Source organism: Pituophis catenifer, unplaced genomic scaffold (assembly GCF_029215685.1).
Source record: "Pituophis catenifer annectens isolate HBS135680 unplaced genomic scaffold, rPitCat1.0.hap2 SCAF_1, whole genome shotgun sequence".
Classification (NCBI taxonomy): Eukaryota; Metazoa; Chordata; class Lepidosauria; order Squamata; family Colubridae; genus Pituophis; species Pituophis catenifer.
In genome coordinates this window covers 322,946,035-322,969,541 of record NW_027256881.1, presented here as the reverse complement: position 1 = coordinate 322,969,541, position 23,507 = coordinate 322,946,035, and the positions used below count along the sequence as shown (strand labels likewise).

The 23,507-nt window shown below is 40.0% G+C and overlaps 1 protein-coding gene across 2 annotated transcripts in view; it reads left to right on the top strand.

Annotated features, from left to right (window-relative positions):
* The first annotated feature begins 22,914 nt into the window (after positions 1–22,914).
* Positions 22,915–23,507, top strand: part of SLC35F4 (solute carrier family 35 member F4) — a 157,982-nt gene continuing 157,389 nt past the window's right edge. For both annotated transcript variants that reach the window (XM_070931652.1, XM_070931651.1), the window contains exon 1: positions 22,915–23,017. In XM_070931652.1, the coding sequence (XP_070787753.1) occupies positions 22,915–23,017 (103 nt within the window). The remainder of the gene's footprint in view (positions 23,018–23,507) is intronic.

The window sequence follows — 23,507 nt, the reverse complement described above, 5'->3', positions numbered from 1 at the left end:
CCATCATATGTTCTTTTAAAGACAGCCGTGCGTCCAGGAGGACACCCAGATTGTGAGCATTCATTTTAAATATTAACATTCATTTTAAATATTGACTTTTGGCAATGTAATAATTTTTATTTAATTTTTAGACTTGGGTAGGACCTTCAGGATCTTTAAAATCTTCATGAAGCAAAGTGATCTCATTCCAACTCTTCAATTCAAGGTTGACTCAGCCTTCCATCCTTCCGAGGTGGGTAAAATGAGGACCCAGATTGTTGGGGGCAAAATGCTGACTCTGTAAACCGCTAAGGCACTACAAAGCGGTATATAAATCTAAGTGTTATTGCTATTGCTATTCTTCCCAACCCCAAAGTAGGCTCAGAAAGGCCTACTTTGGATGGTCTTCTGCACCTGGCTGGAGGGCTGAGTTGCGGTCCCAACCAAATCTGTTCTCCCCGTCCTCCACCAGAGAACTTCAAAGGCAGCCTCTTCTTGGCTCAGTGCCCATTGAAAGAAGTTCTCTTCTTGCTGGAGAGAAAGTGAGTCCATGAGATAACTAAATTCACAGGAATACAACTCCAAGTTTCTGTCTTTTTTTGGCAGCAAGGTCAGTCATGGCATCAGCCATCTTCTGCCCATCCATCAAGCCAGAAGCTTTTGAAAATGGGAGAGTTGATGGACAGTCTGCCTTTGCTCTGGCTGATTTCCCACCTGTAATTTCTTTTCCTTTTTGGCTGTGAAGGAATACTTCACCATTAATTTGCTTTGGAGAATTATCCATCAACTAGACCAGTCTTTGTCAAGCAGATGTCCTCCAGATGCCAGGGTCTACAACTCCTGCCATCTATTAGCCAATACAACAGATGCATAAATAAAATTTGATTGTATTTATAATCCAATAAATCTGTATTTGAAGGTATATTTTATACAGATTTTTAATAACAATAAGCTCAAAATAATTTGATAATATGCTATTATTCTGGCTTTGGTCCTGTCAGTGCATGGGTAAGGACAGATCCACACACATATAGTGCCAAGAGATCCAACAAAGTGGTACTTATTTTTATTTACAGCAAATTGCAAAAAAAGAAAAAAAATGTAGTTAAGTTAATATATATTTCGGTAAGTGAGTGGAAAGGCAAAAACCTATGGAAAAATATAACTATTGTGTCCTCTACCCAGCCCTTTCAGCAAGATCCTTCATAGTTCTAATTTCCAACAGAAGAGAATAAGAGTAGCTCAGGGTTGGATTGAAAACTTTTATTTTGTTGCAGATATTTCATTTCCAGACTAACATCCTCAATAGACTAGGTACGTAACATCATTAGTGCACCATGAAATGCACTGAGGATGTTACTTAGCCTGATATTGAAATTTCTGCAAAACAACAATCAAGCTCAGAGCAGCACCAAGTCCCAAATCCTTCCTCCTTCCTCTTGCAGTAACTTATCTTAAGGACAAGCTTGGGGATGCTAATTTCCCTCTTCGCTAAACTTGTTGCTGGAATGGAATGGAATGGCAAAAGAGCCTTACTCTGACCAAAATAGGACAGAACACCTTCAATCTTCTCCAGATTCATCTCTGTGAATATTTGAACCACCTGAATTTTTGCAGTGTGAGGGTATTCGGTGGATGGTTACTTTGGAATTTCCAACACTGCTTTGGTTTTTCTCTCAGCAGCTTCTCTCAGATTCCTCCTAAGTCCTCTGTAGACAATTTCTGCTTCTTCTCTGCTACTCAGTGGCAGATCTAACAGATCTAACAGATTAATGGAAGGGACCTTGCAGGTCATCTAGTCCAACCCCCTGCCCAAGCAGGAGACCCTACATCTGCCTCTACCTAGGATCAAACTCACAACCTCCTGATTGAACAAGAGCTCCACCTCTAGGCCACAGCAGAATCATCTGGGTTTCCCAAATATCCAGTCACTTTGTGATCTGCTGATGGTCTGGTTATCTTTCTGGTCTGGCAACAACTCCTGCAGAACCTAAAATAAGTCCCCCTTCCTTCTCCTATCTTCTACCAGGAATGTCTGCAATCTATAATCAAGAGAAGGAATAAATGACAGCTTGCATTCAGGTTGCCCGTGACTGTCAGTTGGATGGTCACATTATAGGTAGTCCTTGACTTACAACCATTCATTTAGTGACAGTTCAAAGTTACAATGGCACTGAAAAAAGTGACTTATGATCACTTTTCACACTTATGACTGTTGTCGCATCCCCATGGTCACATGATCAAAATTTGGGTCCTTCGTAACTGGCATGTTTTCATGACAGTTGTACTGTTCCAGGGTTATGTGGTCACCATTTGTAACCTTCCCAGCTAGCTTCCGACAAGTAAAATTAAGGGGGAAAGTCAGATTTGCTGAACAACCACATGATTCGCTTAACAATGGTGGCAAAAGAAATTGTTAAATGGGGCGCAAATCACTTAACAACTATCTTGCTTAGCAACGGAAATTTTGGGCTCGGTTGTGGTCACAGGTCAAGAACCACCCAAATAGTTCTCTTTTAGCTTTTAGAAAAAAATGAGGTTTCCTTCTGGTGCATGGATGTTATCATTTTAGCTGAATGCCCTTGGAGAATTGAAACACTACTAGCATACATGATTTATAAGCAAGCTTTTTGAAAAATCCTATCAAATGATGCACAAAATTAAATGCATAAACATTTATCAATAATATTGCATTGTTTTTACAGTGGTTTTATGCCGGCCCAAATAAAATCTCTGGGCAGTAGATCAAAGCAATAAAAACACATCATAAAAATATCATGAAACCTAATATACATAACACATTCATATAATTATAATAAAACATAATCACCAGAGGCAGTAGATACTGGCCACAAAGTCTATCGGTCTGCCCTCCACAGGCCAGCTGGTTTTTATTTGTTTTATCAGCAAAAGCAAGGAGAGAATTATTCTAATGTATATAAGGCAAGGGTAGCCATGGAAAAGACAGTAAAACACAAGGCAGGAAGATTTTACTTGAGAAAGTGGTTCTATAGTAAACAAAGACCCACCCTATAAAGGATGGAGATGTTCTGTTGGTTATCCATAGATTGGTGGTACCTTACCCAGAATGGATGGAAGATCTGTCTCAGAGATTTCATGTAACTGTTAAAACAAAATGGGGAAGAGCTAAGCATTGGGGAATCCCATGTAGGAATAGCCAAAAGTTTGATTTTGCATTCCCATTAACTTGATTGGGGATTTTTCATCCCCATTAACTTGATTGCACCCACCCACTTAGGAAGAAGCCAGCTCCTGTAGGACTTCCTAGATTTCAGAAATCGTTCCTGAATCATAAACTTTAGTGTTTTAAGAATAAACTTTAATAAAAGATAAAATTGGGTTCCAGTCCCGATTCTACCCATTTATTTGTCCTAGGTCTGCTCATTTTGGCAAGGGAGCATTAGTATGCCACCTTGAATGTCTATAAAAAAGTAGGATATCAGTCAAATTATATATATATAAAAAAGATAGACTGCCATCTTGTTTTTAATTTCCTATCCTGTTACTTCTTGGAATCAATGAAAGATAAATATATTCAAATATATTTCTTACTTTATTAATAATGATTTTCCTAATAGATTATTTTCACTTGTACAAACATATTTTAAAAATTGTGTTTCTCTTCAGTTTATTTATCCAATAATTGCATTTTATGTTCTTTTTCCCATTTGTTTTTGTTTATTTTATTTGTTTTAATTTCACTTTAATTTAGGAAAATGTAGGAGATGGAGAAGGTGCAGATCGTGTCAACTAATATGATTAAGGAGCCAGAGCAGCTCCTGATCCTATACGAGGTGAGCATAAAGACAGGGAAAAGAAAAATATCAAACTCGATAAACTCTTGAATGGTATGGAAAAATGTGGATATGAAAAGTATTTTTTTGTTTTTCACAATATTAAAACTGGAAATTCTTATATCCATACATTCTTGTTGGATCAGTATGAGAAATAATTTTCATAACATAATTGAGTTGTGAGAATTATTTCTAATACTAATAAAATGACTATCAGTTACCCAAAGAAAGAGCTAATGAATTAAGAAATAAGTTTTGTTCCCTTGATACTGAAGGGGCAAAATGAAGAGTTTGGCCAACAGAAATTGACTATATTGTAAATACGTATATCTCACCTCACTCCAGGGGAATGATACTACAAAATCCCCATTCCCTCCCCACTCCTGGGGCAAGGATATTGCAAAATCTCCATTCCTACCCCACTCTGGGGCCAGCCAGAGGTGGTATTTGCCAGTTCTCCGAACTACTCAAAATTTTCACTATCAGTTCTCCGAACTACCCAAAATTTCTGCTACCAGTTCTCCGAACTGCTCAAAATTTCTGCTACCGGTTCTCCAGAACCAGTCAGAACCTGCTGGATTTCACCCCTGGTTTAACCTTAACTTCCTTCTAATAAATACTATTATTCAGAGCTCAGATTCTTATTCCTTGGACTGATTTCCCCCCGATTAGATTGCACAGAGGGAAGTCTGACATACAGGGAGATTCAGGACTTGTAACACAAAATACTTTTTAATATAATGCTCAGTTGGAATTTACTGCCATCAGATGTGGTTCTAGCCACCAATGGAGACAATGTTCATTGTTCAAAGGAACCTAGGCAAATCACAGAGGATCAGGCTATTAATAACTATTAGTTTTAACAGCCCTGATTATTATTTCTAGAATCACAGGCAGCATGAATACTAACCCTATGGCCTATGTTCACGCTTGTGAGTTTCTTGTCCCTGGTTGACACCATGTAACCCAAAAAATGCTGAGCTACCTGGGCTGTTCGTTTGTTCCGCTGAGTTCCTCATATATTTATGTGGAAGCAGTCCAAATCCCTGCTTTTTCTGCTATATTATTCCAGCTGCTTTGCACAAGTTCTCTTATTAAATCCTTGAGGTAATGATTTATGTTATAATTAAGTCCCCAGTAAGGTGCTAATTTATTATCGACTCTACTATGTCAACAATGATGTGATTGAGTTATTGCTCCGTGATTTATGGTAACAGAGTTAACCTTTCAAAAATCAGGGAAAATATATTGTGTAGAAATTGCAGTAAAGAGAATCTTGATTAAAATGTTTCTGGAGTGAAAATAAGCCCACAGTCTCAGACAGTTTTAAATCACCAGTGACAATTCCTTGAGGCCTAGTGGAGAAGGAAAATTATTTATTGATATCTTCTTTTCCTCCTTCTCCTCTTCCTCTGTTAGATTTATTGTAGTTCCCCATTTCAGAAGACTCTGGGCGACTGACAATATTGTGTATATACTATAGCCTAAAAGTTTAAAAGCATAACAACAGCAATTGCCTAACCATATGTAAATGGGCTATGAGAATAACCTTGAGGAACAAAAGGAAGACAACAGTGAGATGGGAGGAATCTTGAGTTCAAGTCAGAAATGTAATTTTTTTTTAAAAATAATTCTTTTTAGGATAAAGGGTGGGGGAGGGGTACGAGAAACATTCAGAATTGCGAGATTTTGTTATTGTACCTGTGTAATATAGTAGCTTTAGTATTCATGACTTCGGTGTTCAAATCTGTTCTACCTTGAAGAGGTCTAGAACAACTTGAAGTGCTGACACCATAACAGTTAAAAAAAACACATCAGGGACTCCACTAATACTGATTGTTATTAACTCTAGGCCTGGGAACAGAGCCAGGTCTAAAGATTCTTTTGGAAAGTTTAAGAGAGTGACACCAAATGTATCCTTGGAGGGATGCTATTCCAGAGGGCAGAGGCTGTGACCACTTTCTTGGTCTCTCAACATTTAATTGATGGGACCTGGAGCACCCACACTATGCCTGAACTTGCCAGACGAACAGAAATGATTCAGTTCTCCAATGCATTTTCCTTGTTCCCAAGAAAGCTGGCATGGTTACATAGCCAAAGACCTGGATAGAAGACAGAATATAGCATTTCTGAATGTAGCTGAGTAAAATTTAGCAACATGTAAAGTTTTCAAATTATAGCATGAATGGAATAATTCCCATTGGCACCAGGAACAGATTCGTTTATCATGCAAGTATATACTTTGACTAGATGTTTATTACTTGAAATGTGGAAAAAAGGTAAATTTGTTCAATATTTCAAGGAACTTCCTCTTATTAAGGATTAAATGTAATATTTATTTTGAAGTAAATAAGAATACCATCTTTTCCCATCCCCTTTCTCTCATAACAAAACATAAAGATAAATGCAAAAGAACAAATTTAATTTAACCAAACAGCTTTTTTATGAAGTACCATTTGCAGGGTACCATTTATTTCCTACGAGAATTATGATTAAGAGAATTAGCCATAATGACAAACATGTCCATTAATTTTAAAGGGATTAAATTAATTAACTGGTGTATAATATGAAGTTGTGCAAAGACCCTCCTAGCCACAATTGCCACTTGCCATCATTAATTTCATTTAGTTAATGTAAAGCAATATATTAACTAAATGAATGTAATATATTATAATATTTTCTAATAAAGTACACTTAATACTTTATTAAGACCTTATAACGGTGCAAATAGTAAAAGGCATGAATTAATAAATCTGATTGTGTCTGTGAACAAAGAAATATGTCTTTGTTCACATATTTGAAAGGAGAAAATTATAACAAATTTGGAGAAGGCGGCTTGGTTTTGTGGGGTGAAGTCAAAAGAACAGATGCATGGAAGAGACGATGCAGGTTTCCTTATGAATGAATGAATGAATGAAAGAAAGACTTAAGCCTAATTAAAAAAACTATGTGTTTATGTCATCTAGATTAGTATTTCTCAGCTCAGCTCTCAGAATTCTCCAGCCTGCTGGCTGAAGTGCAGAGATGTTCAGGTTGCAAAGGTTGAGAAAAAACTGATCTAGATTGTGGTGGTATGTATGAAAGTAGGAATCCATACATTGATAATAGTAGAGTGCTATATACCATTGAATGGTAAAAAAAGGAAGAACTAAGGATGAGAAAATGGAAAACTACAAAAGGTTGCACAGTTTACCCAAGTCTGCTATTTGTTACAGAAGCCTATTACAAAGTCTAAGTGGTATATTATTATCTCCAGTATGGCCATCTTTATTGTTGTTTTAGACTGTTTATTTCACAATTGTAATCCATGCAAGCCTCCTGGAATCTTGTACAAGTGGGCGGCTACAGAAGTTATAAAATAGATACAATTGCAAATGTATGGAAAAAGGTTACTCTGTTGTGAGACAAGAAAAAACAATGATTGCAAAAAAAAAAGTAATAAATGCAGTGTTGAAAAATGATATGGCTGTAGGTGTAGATGGTGTGATTTGATATAGCCTGCTTTTGGAGTGGCTGCATGAATATCAGCCTGTGAAATTTTGCTATAGCCACAGATCAAATGGTCAACTGTTTCATTCTTTTCTCTACAAAGGCAATAATTGCTGTTTTTTTGTCACATGAATTTTCGCTTTCATGTAAAGTGCAAGTTGGCAAAGCTTGTTCTTGAGCTGCTAAAATAAAGCCTTCAGTTTGTTTCCTTAACATTCCTGATCTTAACCAACTCCAGGTGGTATTATTACTGTCTTTCTCTTCTATATTCTTCAAGTACTGATTGTGCATTGGGTTGTTCTTTCAATTTACAAACCGGTTCTCAATTGTTTCTTTTCTATACTAAGACTTCACATTTGTTGTTTGCAAAAACTATTTTTGATGGACTTCCTTCCTTCAGTGAGGCTTTGTTGGCTTTTCTTGATGTAGTCTTTCAAGCCATGTTTTCCTTTCTCCATAGTTTATTTCACCTGTAGGAACCCTCTGCTCCAGTGGTGAAATCCAATTTTTTTTACTACCGGTTCATGGGCATGGCTTGGTGGGCGTGGCTTGGTGGGCGTGGCAGGGAAAGGATACTGCAAAATCTCCATTCCCACCCCACTCTGGGACCAGCCAGAAGTGGTATTTGCCGGTTCTCCGAACTGCTCAAAATTTCCGCTACCAGTTCTCCAGAACCTGTCAGAACTTGCTTGATTTCACCCCTGCTCTGCTCCCTTCAGCTCTTGGTAGGTACAGCCAATCAATATCACTTTTTGGGGTGTAAAGCATGGTGCATTGTCACTAGTTTCCTTTTCTTTTTTTCTGATTCCAGTTATCAAGTTCCATCTTGGCTCAGTCAACTATTCCTGTTGCATATTATATAATGGGTAGTGAGATTGCTTTGATGATGTTCCCACCATTTTGTTTATGATTTCAGAAGTTTCCAAACTTATTTGATATATTTGGTAGAAGTATTTTCTTTGAATTTGTTCTATAGTAAATCGGAAGCTTCCAAAACTCCCAAATATTTGTAGCCTTCTTCTGGCACAATTACCTTTATCAAATCTTCATAGTTAAGCTGGATTCCATCATTTTCAACAGTTTTGCCTGCCTTTATGGCTATGGTTGCACATTTATTAATGCCAAATTGCATTGCAACATCTTTGCTGAATTCTTCTCTGCTCTTTAGCAGGGAATCCAATTCAACCTTTGTTTTCCTAATAATTTAAAATAATCCATATAGCGGTAATGCAAAAGTTGTACTCTTTTTAAAGCCAATTCATACCTACAGTTTGTTTTGTTCAAAATTGTTATTAATGGGACTATTGAAAACATAAAGAGTAAAGATGAGTCACCTTGAAAAATTACTTTTAATTTCTTCTTTTTCCTTTTCCTCCTCCTCCTTCCCCCCCTCCTCCTCCTTTTCCTCCTCCTCCTCTTCCTTCCCCTCCCCCTAATCCCTATCCCTCCTCTGATTTGTATGGCCACCTATCTTGGGAGACTCATATTAAAGTTCCTTAGTTGTATATTGTATGATTTATGCTGTTCCTATATTGCATAGTACATTCTATTATTTTCGAATGGGATAGCTTTTCACTACAAAATGGTTTCTTCTGAAATATAGCACTCCCACAATAGCCATCTGAGCCATTCAGTGCTGCTCTTCTTGGGCGTGCTGTTGCATTTTATGATGTATTCCTGAACATCGCTGTAAATAAATATCTATTATATCTATCTTGCTTCAGCCTGTAAATCTTAACTGTCCAGATTCTCAGCCTCTTATTATAGAATTGGCTGCCTTGGCAGTAGACCTCTGGATGTGACTTGGCTAGTTTAGATCTTTAACTGTAAACAAGATCCACCTATTATAAATTATAATTTTGCTACAGTCCTACACGCAGACAAGTGCACCTCTACTTGCCCACCCCCCGAACTCCAAGGCTTAAATTCTAGGCTTTCTCTTCTTGCCTTTCCAAAATATTGGATATTTGGCTATTATCTTCAAAGTAATAGAAGGCAGCTGGGTATTGCTGAAAATGGCTCTCACTAATTGGGAACTGCTGATCCCTGCTGTGCCAGCTTCATTCTGTTGCCATCTTCCTTTTTTTCCACCCCAGGGCAAAAAAACTTCAAACTGTACAATCTTTCCTCCCAGGAGAATTTTTCTTCTTCTTCTCTTCTATCTCTTCTTTGCCCAGTTCTATAATATCCTTTTTTCATCGATCATTTGCATTGATCAGAAGTAGATCCAATATTACACATATGGGAACCTGGACACTTAGCAGACCACGTCTGGGCTTGAAAGCAAAGCAATTTCAGTGTAGATTAGAACATGCAAGGGGAACCACTAAAGAATTCCGTGGCTGTAGGTTGGACTCGGGATGCGGTGGCTCAGTGGCTAAGACGCTGAGCTTGTCGATTGAAAGGTTGGCAGTTCAGCGGTTTGAATCCCTAGTGCTGTGTAATGGGGTGAGCTCCCATTACTTGTCCCAGCTTCTGCCAATCTAGCAGTTCGAAAGCACGTAAAAAATGCAAGTAGAAAAATAGGGACCACCTTTGATGGGAAGGTAACAGCGTTCCATGTGCCTTTGGCGTTTAGTCATGCCGGCCACATGACCACGGAGACGCCTTCGGACAACGCTGGCTCTTTGGCTTTGAAACGGAGATGAGCACTGCCCTCTAGAGTCGGGAATGACTAGCACATAAGTGCGAAGGGAACCTTTACCTTTACCTTAGGGTGGACTCAGAAAGTAAAAGAAGGACGAAGGCAATGCTAAACCAATTCCAGGTATGAAAACTCTGTGAATGCATCCATGCAACCATCAGGACCCCACAAACATTACTTTAATAGGGAATTGAGAATTTTAAATTTTGCATTCTTTTCCGCCATCTGACAGTTGATCAAATATCTAGCACTGCTACAGCAGATTTCTTTTCCCCATGTAAACATATGGAGATTAAAACCCACAGTCTATTTTACCAAATCAGAGCGTCTCACATGGAGGCCTAACAGGAAATAAAATGTTGCAGACGATGCAACAAAGATTTGAGCAATAAGAGATCTTTGCAGCAGACCCTTGCTGGGATTGTTGCCAGCGATGTTCAATTAATGACCCTTGTAGAAACCAAGCTGGTGTGGGCAATTATTCTTTATGAAGAAAACAGGAGATAAAAGTTTATTAAGAGCTGTCTCATTTCTCAGAAAGCTAATAAAGTAATCCAGGGCAGGCTAATCCAGCCTGCCTTGGATTCGGGTACAATTTACAGACTTGCCAAATTCTGTTACCTATTGGATTTACTCCATCCACATTTAAAAAGGATAAACTAGATATCACTGCAGATCCCAGACTGAAGTCAATTAACTAGCCAGTCTAGTATAATGTGATGGTAAAAGGTACCACATCTCCCTCTCCTGTACATGTGAGTTGCATTTACTACCAAACTTATGAAATGCCTCCCTCCCTTAAAATGCCCATATAATAAAACATTCACAGCAAGCTGAACTGACCTTGAGTAGCAACAGGGAGAAGAAGCATCAGGAACCAGTAGCCCAGTAAGCCAAATTGTGTATGTTCACTGGCCATATCTCAGAGATAGTTTAGCTAGCATGCTAAACTAGGATTAAAGGATAAATAATAAGGTCACCCAGATGGATTTATCAAAAACATTCCAAAGTCATCCTTACCCTCTTCAGCAACCACCACCCAGAGAAGCAGGGATGAACACCAGACAAACAATCTAGCAGAAAACAATACTTTAATCAAGGAGAAAATCACCTCCATTCACCAACACTGGTAGGGCAAGCTGTTGTATATAAACAGGGAACAAACCCAACAGTCACCAGTGCTGATGATGTTACCTAGTAGAATAATAAAATGTCTGCAAACAAACAACCAAGCCCAGAGAGCATCAAGGACTCCACAGTCCAACCCTGAGCTACATATATTCTCTTCTACTGGAGCTTGATAATAGTATTTTCTAATCCCTCATTCAAGTCATCTACATATATGTAGAATTGTTCAACCAGCTCTGTATCTGAAATGAAGGAAAGAAGAACTTTTTGTGACAATACATCTTTGCTAAGAACTCCCTGTGTAGTGGAAACTAGAGGAGGTTCTTTGCTGCTAGGGAAGAGAAACTACATATTTGCAACTTTAAAGAAGTATTTAGGGCATGGTTAACACACCTATGAAAAGGGGAATACATTTGAGTTCATAGAAGCTGAATAATTGTGGGCTATTACTACATTGAAGGACATCTATAAGGCACCTTTTATTTTCTTAAAAGGAGTCTATCTTTTCCCACACTATCCAATTTCCTGTGAAATTTTATAAATTTATGGGGAAAAAAGTATTGAATAAACCAGAAGTGGCACTAACAAATGGAACATTTAAAGAAGAGGTTTATTTAACCAGCTTTTCTTCTTCGACAAGAGTCATAGTTACACGAACAATTCCACAGGTTGAGTTCTCAAGAAAGAACTTGAACCTTGCAGCTTGCCCCATCCTATTATTTCAGTCTTCAGATCAAACTGATCAATGTTTTTATATTTTTTTTGCCACTTTCAACTGAGTTGCTTCTAGTCTTGGTCTTTGACATGAAACTGAAATCAATGTGGACAAAGTTCCTATAGATTCCAGTATCTTCGGACATAGAAAACAGAAGGTGATGTTTTTCATTTAAGCCTCAGGCCTATTCACGAGATCTTTTGTGTGATTTCTCAGAATGTTAGGAATCTCAAAAGCCAGTAGAGATTGAGACAAGCAGACATCAGTGCTTGTCACACATCTCTCTATTTGTGTTGCTCTTGGGGAAAAAGAGATTAAGACAGGTGGGCATAGGAAGGAATACACAGACAGCCAATCCTATATTGGGTGTAATTGAGTGAATTATTGCACTTGGATGTATTGATGAGTGGGGTGAATAGATACTTTGGCCTGGAAGAAGGGAATGGGGAGGTAAGGTGGGGGAAGGCAAAATTGGCCTTGGGTGCTTTCCAAGAAACTAATTTGAGAAAACTTCTTAAAGAAGGCACTCCCTAAGTCAAACAATGATAAAGTGAAGGAAGGGAGAAATATATTCAGACTTGCAAGATTCTGTTGCTATAGTTGTTCCAATTAAAGTATTTTTAGACCTATATGGCACTGGTTTCTTCATCTGGCCTACCCTTATAAGACTGACAGGTGGGCATTGGGAGGTATGGCAGGTGTCTGGGGGCGTCTGACTCAGCGGTGATATCCAAATTTTTTTACTACTGGTTCTGTGGGCATGGCTTGGTGGGCATGGCAGGGGAAGGATACCGCAAAATCTCCATTCCCACCCCACTCCAGGGGAAGGATACTGCAAAATCCCCATTCCCACCCCACTCTGGGGCCAGCCAGAGGTAATATTTGCCGGTTCTCCGAACTACTCAAAATTTCAGCTACTGGTTCTCCAGAACCTGTCAGAACCTGCTGGATTTCACCCCTGGTCTGACTTTGATCTCAAGCAAGGTCCCACATGTGCACAGAGAACACTCTCTGCAAAGATAGGTCAGACTGCTTTTATAAAGGGCAAGTAGCACAGCCAGAAATACAGATAGTCCTCAACTTACAACCATTTCTTTAGGGGCTGTTCGAAATTACAACGGCACTGAAAAAAAGCGACTTATGATTACTTTTCACACTTATGACCGTTGCAGAATCCCCATCGTCACATGATCAAAATTCAGATGTTTGGCAACTAGCATGTATTTGTGATGACTGCAATATTTTGGGATCATGGATTCACTTTTTGCGACCTTCCGACAAGCAAAATCAATGGAGAAGTCAGATTCACTTAACAGCCATGTTACTAATTTAACAATTGCAATGATTCACTTAACAACTGTGGCAAGAAAGGTCACCAAACTGGGCTAAACTCACTTAACAACTATTTTGCTTAGCAATGGGAATTTTGGGCTCAGTTGTGATCATAAGTTGAGTACCCCATGCAGGACAATGCAAGAGTAATGGTTACCCACCTTCTCATATAAGGAGACTAAAGGACATCAGGAAATGGGCTTGCTTAGCTGTCAACTGTCCTGCATGGGTAAGCGGGGAAATAAATTAATTCCCTGAATAAGATCCAGTTCTAAACTCTTGATAATGGATCAAAGAATTGTACTGTTTCAGATCAAAAGACCCATCTACTGATGAAGTGGCTAGCCAGATGCTTACAGGAAATGTAGGGTATTACTCAGCAGTCTACAACAGATTGTATGATACATGGCATGGAGTCATAAACCTCTCTGGCCCTGTGATACACCAACTTAGCATTCAGAAGAGAAATTTGGCCAATGGAGAATGGGGGAATTGGGGCATATTCCATGCTAAGACAGCAATACAAATATCTCGCAGTGGCCCTAAAAACTCTGGGTGCTAAAAAAAACACAGGAAATTATGCTCAATTGCTCCATCAATCCAGTAATGTTGCTATATTGAGATTTGAAATATTCTTGTAGGTATCTTTGGAGACCCCCTATGCTTCTTATAGGTACTATTTTAAAAGCAGAACATAAACAAAAGAGGAAAAAGAAGGTACACAGAATAGCAATCCAACTGCTCCTGGAAACAGAAAAAAGTATTGTATGTTCAGCCCTTTAATGAAATAAGCAATTCAAATCTACTTACAAACTATTTCTTACATTTAGAAAGTTACAATGGTTTTTGCCTCAGTAGGCATCACTGTACATTTATTTTCCACCGAACAGCATCTGTCATTTTATTTCATTATGTTCATCAGCACTGAACCAGTTGAGATATTTTATAACCTTTTTTTTAAAAAAATCCACTCTGTACAATTGGGTGTCATCAGCAACTTGGCTATTCCAAGGCACACATAATTCTAGCTCATTTATGAAGAAAGACAAAAAGCATCAGTCTCACTTCAGACTTGATAACTATTAGCTCGTCTTTCTGTCTTCTAATAGATTATTCGTGTCATCCTACCTCACAATTTACTCACTTTAGAGGTTACTAATTTATGTTTCAAGATGCTCACTGTGCCATTGAATTAGGAATCGTTTTATGCAGCACTAAAGCACATAACAAAACACAGGTGGGGGATATGGGCCTCAGACTGAAGGATATTTTTCTATTTGATCATTTTTATTCACATGTTTTGAGCACTCACAAAGAACTCTAAAAGATGAGCGCAGGGATAAATAACCTGGTTCTTATCAGCTCCAAAGTATGTAGGGAACATCCTGGGATATTTGCTAAATTCCTTGCCCCACCCTTAAATTCACAGAATTAGAAGAAGGAGCAGAAACTTTACAGATACAGTTGCAGAGCAAAACCACCAACATCTGAATATTTGATGTTCACCCGCATCAGAAAGCCAGTTTGAAGTAGTGTTTAAGGCACTGGGTTAGACAACTGTGAGTTTTAGTCCCGCCTTAGGCATGAAAACTGGCTGAGTGACTTTGGGCCAGTTGCTCTCTCTCTCTCTCTCTGCCCAACCCACCTCACAGGATTGTTGTGGGAAAAATAGGAGGAGGAAGGAACATTGTGTGTTTGCCGCCTTGAATTACTTATACAGATAATAAAGGCAGGATATAAAATAAAAAAATCTAGCTCACTGTTAGCATACTTATTGTTAAACAAAGAACCCTCCAGTGCTACCATTGGGGTCATTGAAGGTTGCAAAACAAAGCCAGCTGCAAACATCCTGATCTAGACTAATATTACTACCATGGTTATCAATAGGACTCCAGATTCCTAGACAAACACCCTTTCCTATTATCTGCTACAGGATCCATCTTTTTACAAAGGAGATGCTAGACTAGGAGCTTGGGACCTTTTTCATGTAAATCATGTTGAACTTCATATGCTCCCCATTAAGTTTTTCAGCCTATCTGTTGCTGATTAGGGGACATACAATATTTAATGATTTATATCTAAGGAAGTTAAATCCCCACAGTTTCTACTTTTTGTCAACCCTAATGATTAGCCAACAAAGCACATTTTAATTGCTGTTAAAGGTTTAGCCAGTGGTGGCGTTCAAATAATTTAACAACCGGTTCGCCCACGGTCAGGTTGGCTGTCGTGGGAGACGTGGCCCAACCTGACCCTGGGTGAACCAGGGATTGTTAAATCCTTCCCCCGCTATCAAAGTGGATCCTGGGCGCTGCACTGCACTGCACTGCAACAAAGCAGCTGGCATGAGGGAAGGAGGAGGAGCAGGGAGAAGAAAGAGGGAAATTGGTCTTCTTCTTCCCTTGCGCTGGCCGCCCCATTGCCTGTTTCTCCACTGCAGCTCAGCGCAGTGCCCAGGATCCACATTGATAGCGGGGTGAGTGGGTGGGTAATTTAACAACCAGTTTGTGTGAACCGGTGCGAAACGGATGAATCCCACCACTGGGTTTAGCCAATAAAGGAGTGCAGGCTTGAAGTGACTTTCCTCCTGCTGGCAGATAAATATGAGAACTGGACCGGTCCAAGAGTCATCTTAGCTCAGTTATTTTATTTCCCACAGTGGCCAACCAAATGCCTCTGGAGAATTCACAAGGAAGATATGAAAACATATCCTTCCATTACCATTGTTCCCTGTGATTTGCATCTGAAGGCATGCTCTCTTCAACCCTAAGTACTCAATATGGATTCCTCAAGACTACCCTGTTTCCCCCAAAATAAGACATCCCCTGATAATAAGCCCAATTGGGTTTTTGAGCGCATGGCAATAAGGCCAAGCGCTTATTTCAGGGTTCAAAAAAATATAAGACAGGGTCTTATTTTCGCGGAAACAGGGTAATAATGTTTGAACCTTCCTGAGGCTCTCCATTTTTCTTTTAAAGTCATCCATATAAGTGGGTCATCATCACATCATGTGGCAATGAATTCCATGGGTTAATTATGCACCGTGTGAAGAAGCATTTCCTTGGTTTTTAAAAATGTCTTTCCAAACAGCTTTGCTTGATGACCTTTGAATGTTGTGATTTTAAGAGAGGAACCTGAGTTTCCTATTTTATGAAGGGCAGTTTTAATTACTATTCAGATATGCAGCTAAGATCAAAAGACTTCTTAGAACCCTGAGTATTATATCATTTAGTTCCAACTTATTTTTGGATACTTAAAACCCCAAACAGAATCATAGGCTTGTAGAAATATTCTGTAATCTTTTTTAGCGAGATCTTTGAACAAAGCTGTCTATAGCCTGGAGCTTACAGAAGAGATAGGAAAGATTTTATATAGCACCTTTCATTGATGTTACATTAATTACAACATTTAACACATTTTCATTTCACCGTAGAGTGTTACACACTAAACACTACTAACAGAGCCTTTAGTAAGATTTCAGGACTTGAAATAAGTTTTACGGCTTAATTTATTAAAGCATATAAAGAGATTGTCCTGAAGTCTAAAGAAAGAAGTGAAGCTACTTAGAAAAAAAAAATGATCCATACCCAGATGCTGTGACCAAAAGGACCCTTTGTGTGGTTGGGTTCAGACGCCAACAGACGAGTGTTTTGGGGGGTTTCTGTATTGTGTGTCGAAGAGCTCACTTACTAACTCTGAGGTGGCCATTTAGATTGAACTGAACAGAATGCATCAACCCAGGGTGAAATGCTCCCGGTTCGCCCGATCCGGTAGCGATGGAGGCGGGTGGTTCGGAGAACCGGTAGTAAAAATCCCTGCCCCCCCCCATGCCCAGCTGAGCTGCACAATCATCAGAGACTTTTTTTTTAACTTTTAAAAGCATTTTTTCTACAACCTCTTCGGCCGAAAAAATGCTTTTAAAAGAAAAAAAAAAAAGCCTCTGATGATCGCGCGGCTCAGCTGGGATCCTCAAAGGCTTTTAAAAGAAAAAAACCCTTTTTTTTTCTTTTAAATGCCTCTGACAATCCAAGCTGGGTTGCCTGATCGTCAGAGGCATTTAAAGGAAAAAAAGTCTCTGCCGATCAGGCAACTCATCTGGGATCGTCAGAGCCTTTTGAAAGCATTTTTTTACAACCTCTTCGCCAAAGAGGTTGTAGAAAAAATGGTTTTAAAAGAAAAAAAAATTGGCCACACCTACCCAGTCACATAACCCCCCCACCAAGCCACACCCACAGAACCGGTAGTAACAAATTTTAGATTTCACCCCTGCATCAACCTGATTTCACATGAAATCTTCAGAGATTTGTATTTTTCCTTCTTGACCCTCTTTTGCTTTTATACCTTGACTTTTAGATTGTGAGAATGTATATTTTTAATTGATTATTGATTCTAACTGCTCTGAAGCCTTTTTTGACTGAAGAATGGAATGGATGTTAATATTTATCTATTAATTGCATTAAGTATTTTTGTATATCTGTGAATTTGGAAATAATCATGACTGATAATACAAAATTACTATATATCCTTCTAATGGGAAACAAGATGATCCATAGACATGTTCGGTTTCTTTTCCAGCTTCTGCTTCCTATTGATGGACACGTTTTGAAACCCCCTTTTCTCCCTTCTGATGGCTCTTAATCTTGAATCAGATGTGGATCTTACACCTTTCAAAGGAGAAGTCATGGACTGTATTGTATAGTTAATAACCTACTAGAGACAGTTGTATTTTGGAAGACAGTCAAATGCTTTTCTTGGGTGTATGAGGTAGGAAAGGACAGTTGGAGAGGAAAGGCTACAGCAGTTGTATATTCCTAAGTTTGAAGCCGTTGATGTGATAAAGGGTACCATTGCCTGAAAGAAAAAGAACAGGTATAAAAGGAAACTAAGAATATATTTTATTTCCTTTCAGACTAGTCTGCATGATGTTTCGGAACAACAAGAATAAGAACAAAATAGCAGTGAGACCAAATGTTTGATAAAGAAACCACAATTTTTTGACCAAGTGTGTGGGATTTTTCATGGACATTAGAAAGGACAAATGAAATTACGCACTTCTGCTGGTATTTTTGCAAATTCCTCATCTGTCCACCTGCATGTACCATGTTTGCTGTTCTGTCTACAAACTCTATTCCAGATTGTCTGATTGCGACATCAAATATATAACCAAGCAGTTTTTTTTTTTAATCAAATCTGCTGTTGCAGGAAGTGGTGATGTTTACTCATGCTCATGTTGTCACATAGTGTATGTTAAAATCAAGATAGTTGTGTATACATATATGAATACCTATAATTGACTGAATTTCTGTTTGACCTTATTTTTTCAAAGATATTCATTCCAACTTATATTTCGTAAATATGTATTTATTAAACAAAAACAATCACACAGCTTAAAAGTTGTCAGGGTTACCAAACACTGTTTTAAAGGACTGGAGAATTCATAATTTAAGAGCCTAAGAAAAGGGTATTACTTCAGACTCAAATCCATCCAATCAGGCAGACAGATTTCAGTAGTGATCAATTAGATACTTCTGGGAAATCTCCAAAGAGGGAGTGAAAGTAACAGGCTTCTAACTGCTTGCTCCTTTCACTTAGTATTTGTTTGTTCAATCAATCAATATTTATATGGCTGCCTATCTCACACAAAGCAACTCTGGGTTGCCTACAATTGCATTGTTCAAAGGTTGAAAGATACTTTTTTTTAAGGACTGCTAACTTCTTGGCAGGGAGCATCATAATTGCACATTTTTTATAAAGGAGAACTTTTATGTTTTCTGAATGGAAGATCCCTCCTATCAATTTCAGTGGATGATCCATTCTTTATTCCCAGATGTAGTTTAAGAAAAGCAGATGAAGTACCATAACGGTTGCATTCAGACAATGTGACTGACTGGCCAAATATTATTTTTAAGCAATTAACTAATTCCTGAACATTTTGGAGGACACAATTTGTTCTTTGGTCTAATGGTTAAGGTATTAGCTCAGAAATCAGGAGACTCTGGGTTCTAGTCCTGCCTTAGACATAAAAATTAGTTGGGAGACTTTGGGCCAATCACTCTCTCTCAATGCACCTCACCTCACAGGGTTGTTGTTGTGAGGAAAAAAGGAAGAGGAAGGAGTATTAGGTATGTTTGCCGCCTTGAGATTGATAATAATAATAAAAGTCAGGATAAAATTAATTAATTACATAAATATTAATTCAATAAACAAACAAACAAATAAATATTATCATGATACATGATGCTGAAGTACACTTAGACAAAGCAGGCAAACTGGAGCTACTTGGTAACCCTGGAAGAAAAGGAGTGGGAAATAAAAGTCAGGCTGTTGTCAGCAAAGCGTGAAGAAAATTAATATATGGGTACAATAAAAAAAAACTGTTTATGTTAGAAAATGCTACTATCACTAGAAAGGGAGGGCTTGGAGGCAGAAGTGTCCAGGTCAGGCCAAAGTAAGGTCACTGCATGTTATCAGGCTCTTCATTCCTATAAATGAAGCCTTAGGAGCCTTGGTGGCGCAGTGGACTAAAACTGCTGTTAAAGTAGCACTTAGCTGCCAGCTGCCTGCAATTACTGCGAGTTCAATTCTCATCAGGCTCAAGGTTGACTCAGCTTTCCATCCTTTTGAGGTAGGTAAAATGAGGACCCGGTTTGTGGGGGAAATAAACTCACTTTGTATTAAATAGAACACCGCTCAGGGGGGGCCAAAAAGCCCTACTAAGCAGGTATATACAAAAGTATGAAGGCTATTGCTTAATACTGTTTTTTAAATTTTGTATGCTTTGTTTTTACTTAGGCTGTGCACCGCCCTGAGTCCTATTGGAGAAGGGCGGTATAGAAATTTAAACAAATAAATAAATAAATAATGCATTATAAGCCGCCCTGAGTCTCCGGAGATGGGGGGCATATAAATCAAACTAATAAATAAATAAATAAATAAATAAATAAATAAATAAATAAATAAATAAATAAATAATGCATTGTAAGCCGCCCTGAGTCTCCGGAGATGGGGGGCATATAAATCAAACTAATAAATAAATAAATAAATAAATAAATAAATAAATAAATAAATAATGCATTGTAAGCCGCCCTGAGTCTCCGGAGATGGGGGGCATATAAATCAAACTAATAAATAAATAAATAAATAAATAAATAAATAAATAAATAATGCATTGTAAGCCGCCCTGAGTCTCCGGAGATGGGGGGCATATAAATCAAACTAATAAATAAATAAATAAATAAATAAATAAATAAATAAATAAATAAATAAATAAATAAATAAAATTTACACTGTAATTTGCACCGCTCTTTAAAGTCCCACGTATCATTTTCAAAGAGAATAATCCCCCGTAACCTTGTGGGCCTGTGCAGCTGCAAATGTTAGTCAGAAGCGACCACTTTTGGAACCTTTTAGCCTTTGCAAAGGAGGCAGTTGCTTCCTTTGCTCTTTTCCTCCAGAGAAAACAGAATCCATAGCAAAACTGTGTTTTAATGAGAAGAAAGACCAGGGGTGACACCATAGCAGTGTTCCAATATCTCAGGGGCTGCCACAAAGAAGAGGGGGTGGGGTCAAGGTGTTCTCCAAAGCACCTGAGGGCAGGACAGGAAACAATGGACGGAAACTAATCAAGGAGAGAAGCAATTTGGAATTAAGGAGAAATTTCCTGACAGCTAGAACAATTAATCAGTGGAACAATTTGCCTCCAGAAGTTGCAAATGCTCCAACACTGGAAGTTTTTAAGAAGAGATTGGACAACCACTTGTATGAAGTGGTATAGGGTTTCCTGCCTGAGTAGGGGGCTGGACTAGAAGACCTCCAAGGTCCCTTCCAACTCTGTTATTCTATTATTCTTTGTGTGTCAGGGGCCTTTATCTTTTGTCCCTCCTTCTCATGTAGCTGCAACAACTGTCACTTGCACGGAGTGTCATGGGGAATACCATGGTTCAGCCTCAGATACCTCACATCTAATCCTAATTATTACAGGTAGTCCTCGACTTACAACAGTTCATTTAGTGACCGTTCAAAGTTACAACGGCACTGAAAAAAAGTGACTTATGACCGTTTTTCACAGTTATGACCTTTGCGGCATCCCCATGGTCATATGACCAAAATTCAGATGTTTGGCAACTGGTTCACATTTATGAGGGTTGCAGAGTCCCAAAGTCATGTTATTATTATTGTTTAGACTTCTATACTGCTTCATAATGCTTTACAGCCCTCTCTAAGCGGTTTACAAAGTTTACAAAGTTAGCATATACTGTAGCATATTGCATATTAGCATATTGCATTAGCATTAGCATATTGCCCCCAACAATCTGGGTCCTCATTTTACCCACCTTGGAAGGATGGAAGGCTGAGTCAACTTTGAGCCGGTGAGATTTGATCTGCTGACCTGCTGAACTAGCAGTCAGCTGAAGTAGCTGCAGTACTGCACTCTAACCATTGCACCACCTCGGCTCTGTGATCCTCTTTTGTGAGCTTCTGACAAGGAAAGTCAGTGGGAAAGCCAGATTCGCTTAACAACTGTGGCAAGAAATGTCGTAAAATGGGGCAAAACTCACTTAACAAACGTCTCACTTAACCACATTAATTTTGGGCTCAATTGTGGTCGTAAGTCAAGGACTACCTGTATTTATAGGATCAGATTGTTCATAAATATCTCACTTTCTCAATATTTAACACATTCTTCCTTACCGTCCCAAAGGTGCTTTTTCAAGAGGCAACTGGACTTTCTGTTTTTTTTTTCTTTGAAGACCTTTCGCTTCTCATCCAAGAAGTTTCTTCAGCTCTGACTGGATGGCGAGGAATGGAATCCTCTAAAAGGATGCAAATGACCAGCTGTCTGCAAGGAATATAAATCCTTCCATTCCTCACTATCCGGTCAGAACTGAAGAAGCTTCTTGGATGAGAAGCAAAACGTCTTCAAAGGAAAAAACCCCAGAAAGTCCAGTTGCCTCTTGAAAAAAGCACATTTGGGACAACCATGACCTGGATGACTGAGAATCTCCATGGACATTCTTCCTTACCCTTTCCCTCTTTCTCTCTCATTCTTTCATTAGATTTTGATACAACCAGCGCCAGAGAGATTCTGTAACGCTTGTCCCCTCAGGGCTCTTCCCAAACGCCCATCAAAAGTATTATTATTAGCCATGTTGGCTGAGCATGAGAGTTGTGGTCCAATATATCCGAGTGAGGGGAAAAAGACAGGAATCTTTGATGTTGAAAAGGGCTCGAAATCCCAACAAATTTGGGATGGGATTTGGGAATTCGGTAGGGAACAGAACAAATGCCCATCACCACTAACTGAAGGGGAGCGATGGGGATTTGTGTTCCGAAGTCTCTGCTGGGCTCCAGCTCGACGGGAGGGAGCAGCGCGAATCCCGCTCGCGTCCCTTCCTCGCTTTGCCCCGCGCCCACCGACTTAAGTTTTGGCCGCTCGCGGCGTGGAACTCCTGGACTGGAAGGGACCGCAAGAAAACTTCGCGGAGGCGGGAGGGGGGGGAGGAGGAGGAGGAGGAGGAGGCTGGCTCTGGGGAAGCCACACGGGGGGCGGCGGCGGCGGCCTCGGCGATCATGCAGAGGAGCCGCTCTTTGCACCAAGCTGGGGAGAAGGTGCGCCGAGGAGCCGCCGTGCCACGGCCGCCACGAGCACAGCAGACTGGCCCGCGCTGCAACCGCAGGCGCAGCAGGAGACCCAACCGAGCCCAGCGTCTGCCCAACGCTCCGCGGCCGGCTCCACCTCCTCTTCCTCCTCCTCCTCCTCCGCCGCCGCCGCTACCCCCCTGACGAGCCCGGACGGGCGGTCCGAGCCCCTCTGCATGGATGTCAAGGCGGCGCCCAACGGGGTAGCCACCATCGAGGACCGAATCCTTCGAATCACCGGCTACTATGGCTACTACCCCGGCTACTCCAGCCAGAAAAGTAAGGAGAAAGCGGCGCGGATACCGCGCCGTGGGCAATCCGCGCGTGGGGGCTGCGCTGTGCTGGGTTGCGGGATGGCCGGCTGAAGGCGGCACTCTCCTCACCCCCCCCCTCTCCGTCTCCTCTAGCGGGAGGGTCTCGCTTCATCCAAGGGGTCTCGCAGGAAACCTGCGCACAACTGAGCCGCTCGATTTGGGAGCAGGGAAACGTCCCCGCTTCCTTTCTTTTAACCCCCTCGTGGCCTGCGCGACTTTGCTGTCCGGAGATGGGTCTTTTTTAAAAACCAAACCAAACCAAACCGGGCAGCAGCGGCGAGGGCGAGGGGGAGGGGGAGGGGGGATGCCGGAGAAGGTGCGCTGGGGGGTCGAGTGGGGGGGGGGGAAGCGGAGGACGGAGACGCTCTGCATCTTTGGCTTGGAGAATGTCCACTTGCCTCGGGCTGCTTCGTGATTTGCCGTGGATGGGCGGCTGTTTCCTCCTCCCACCTCCG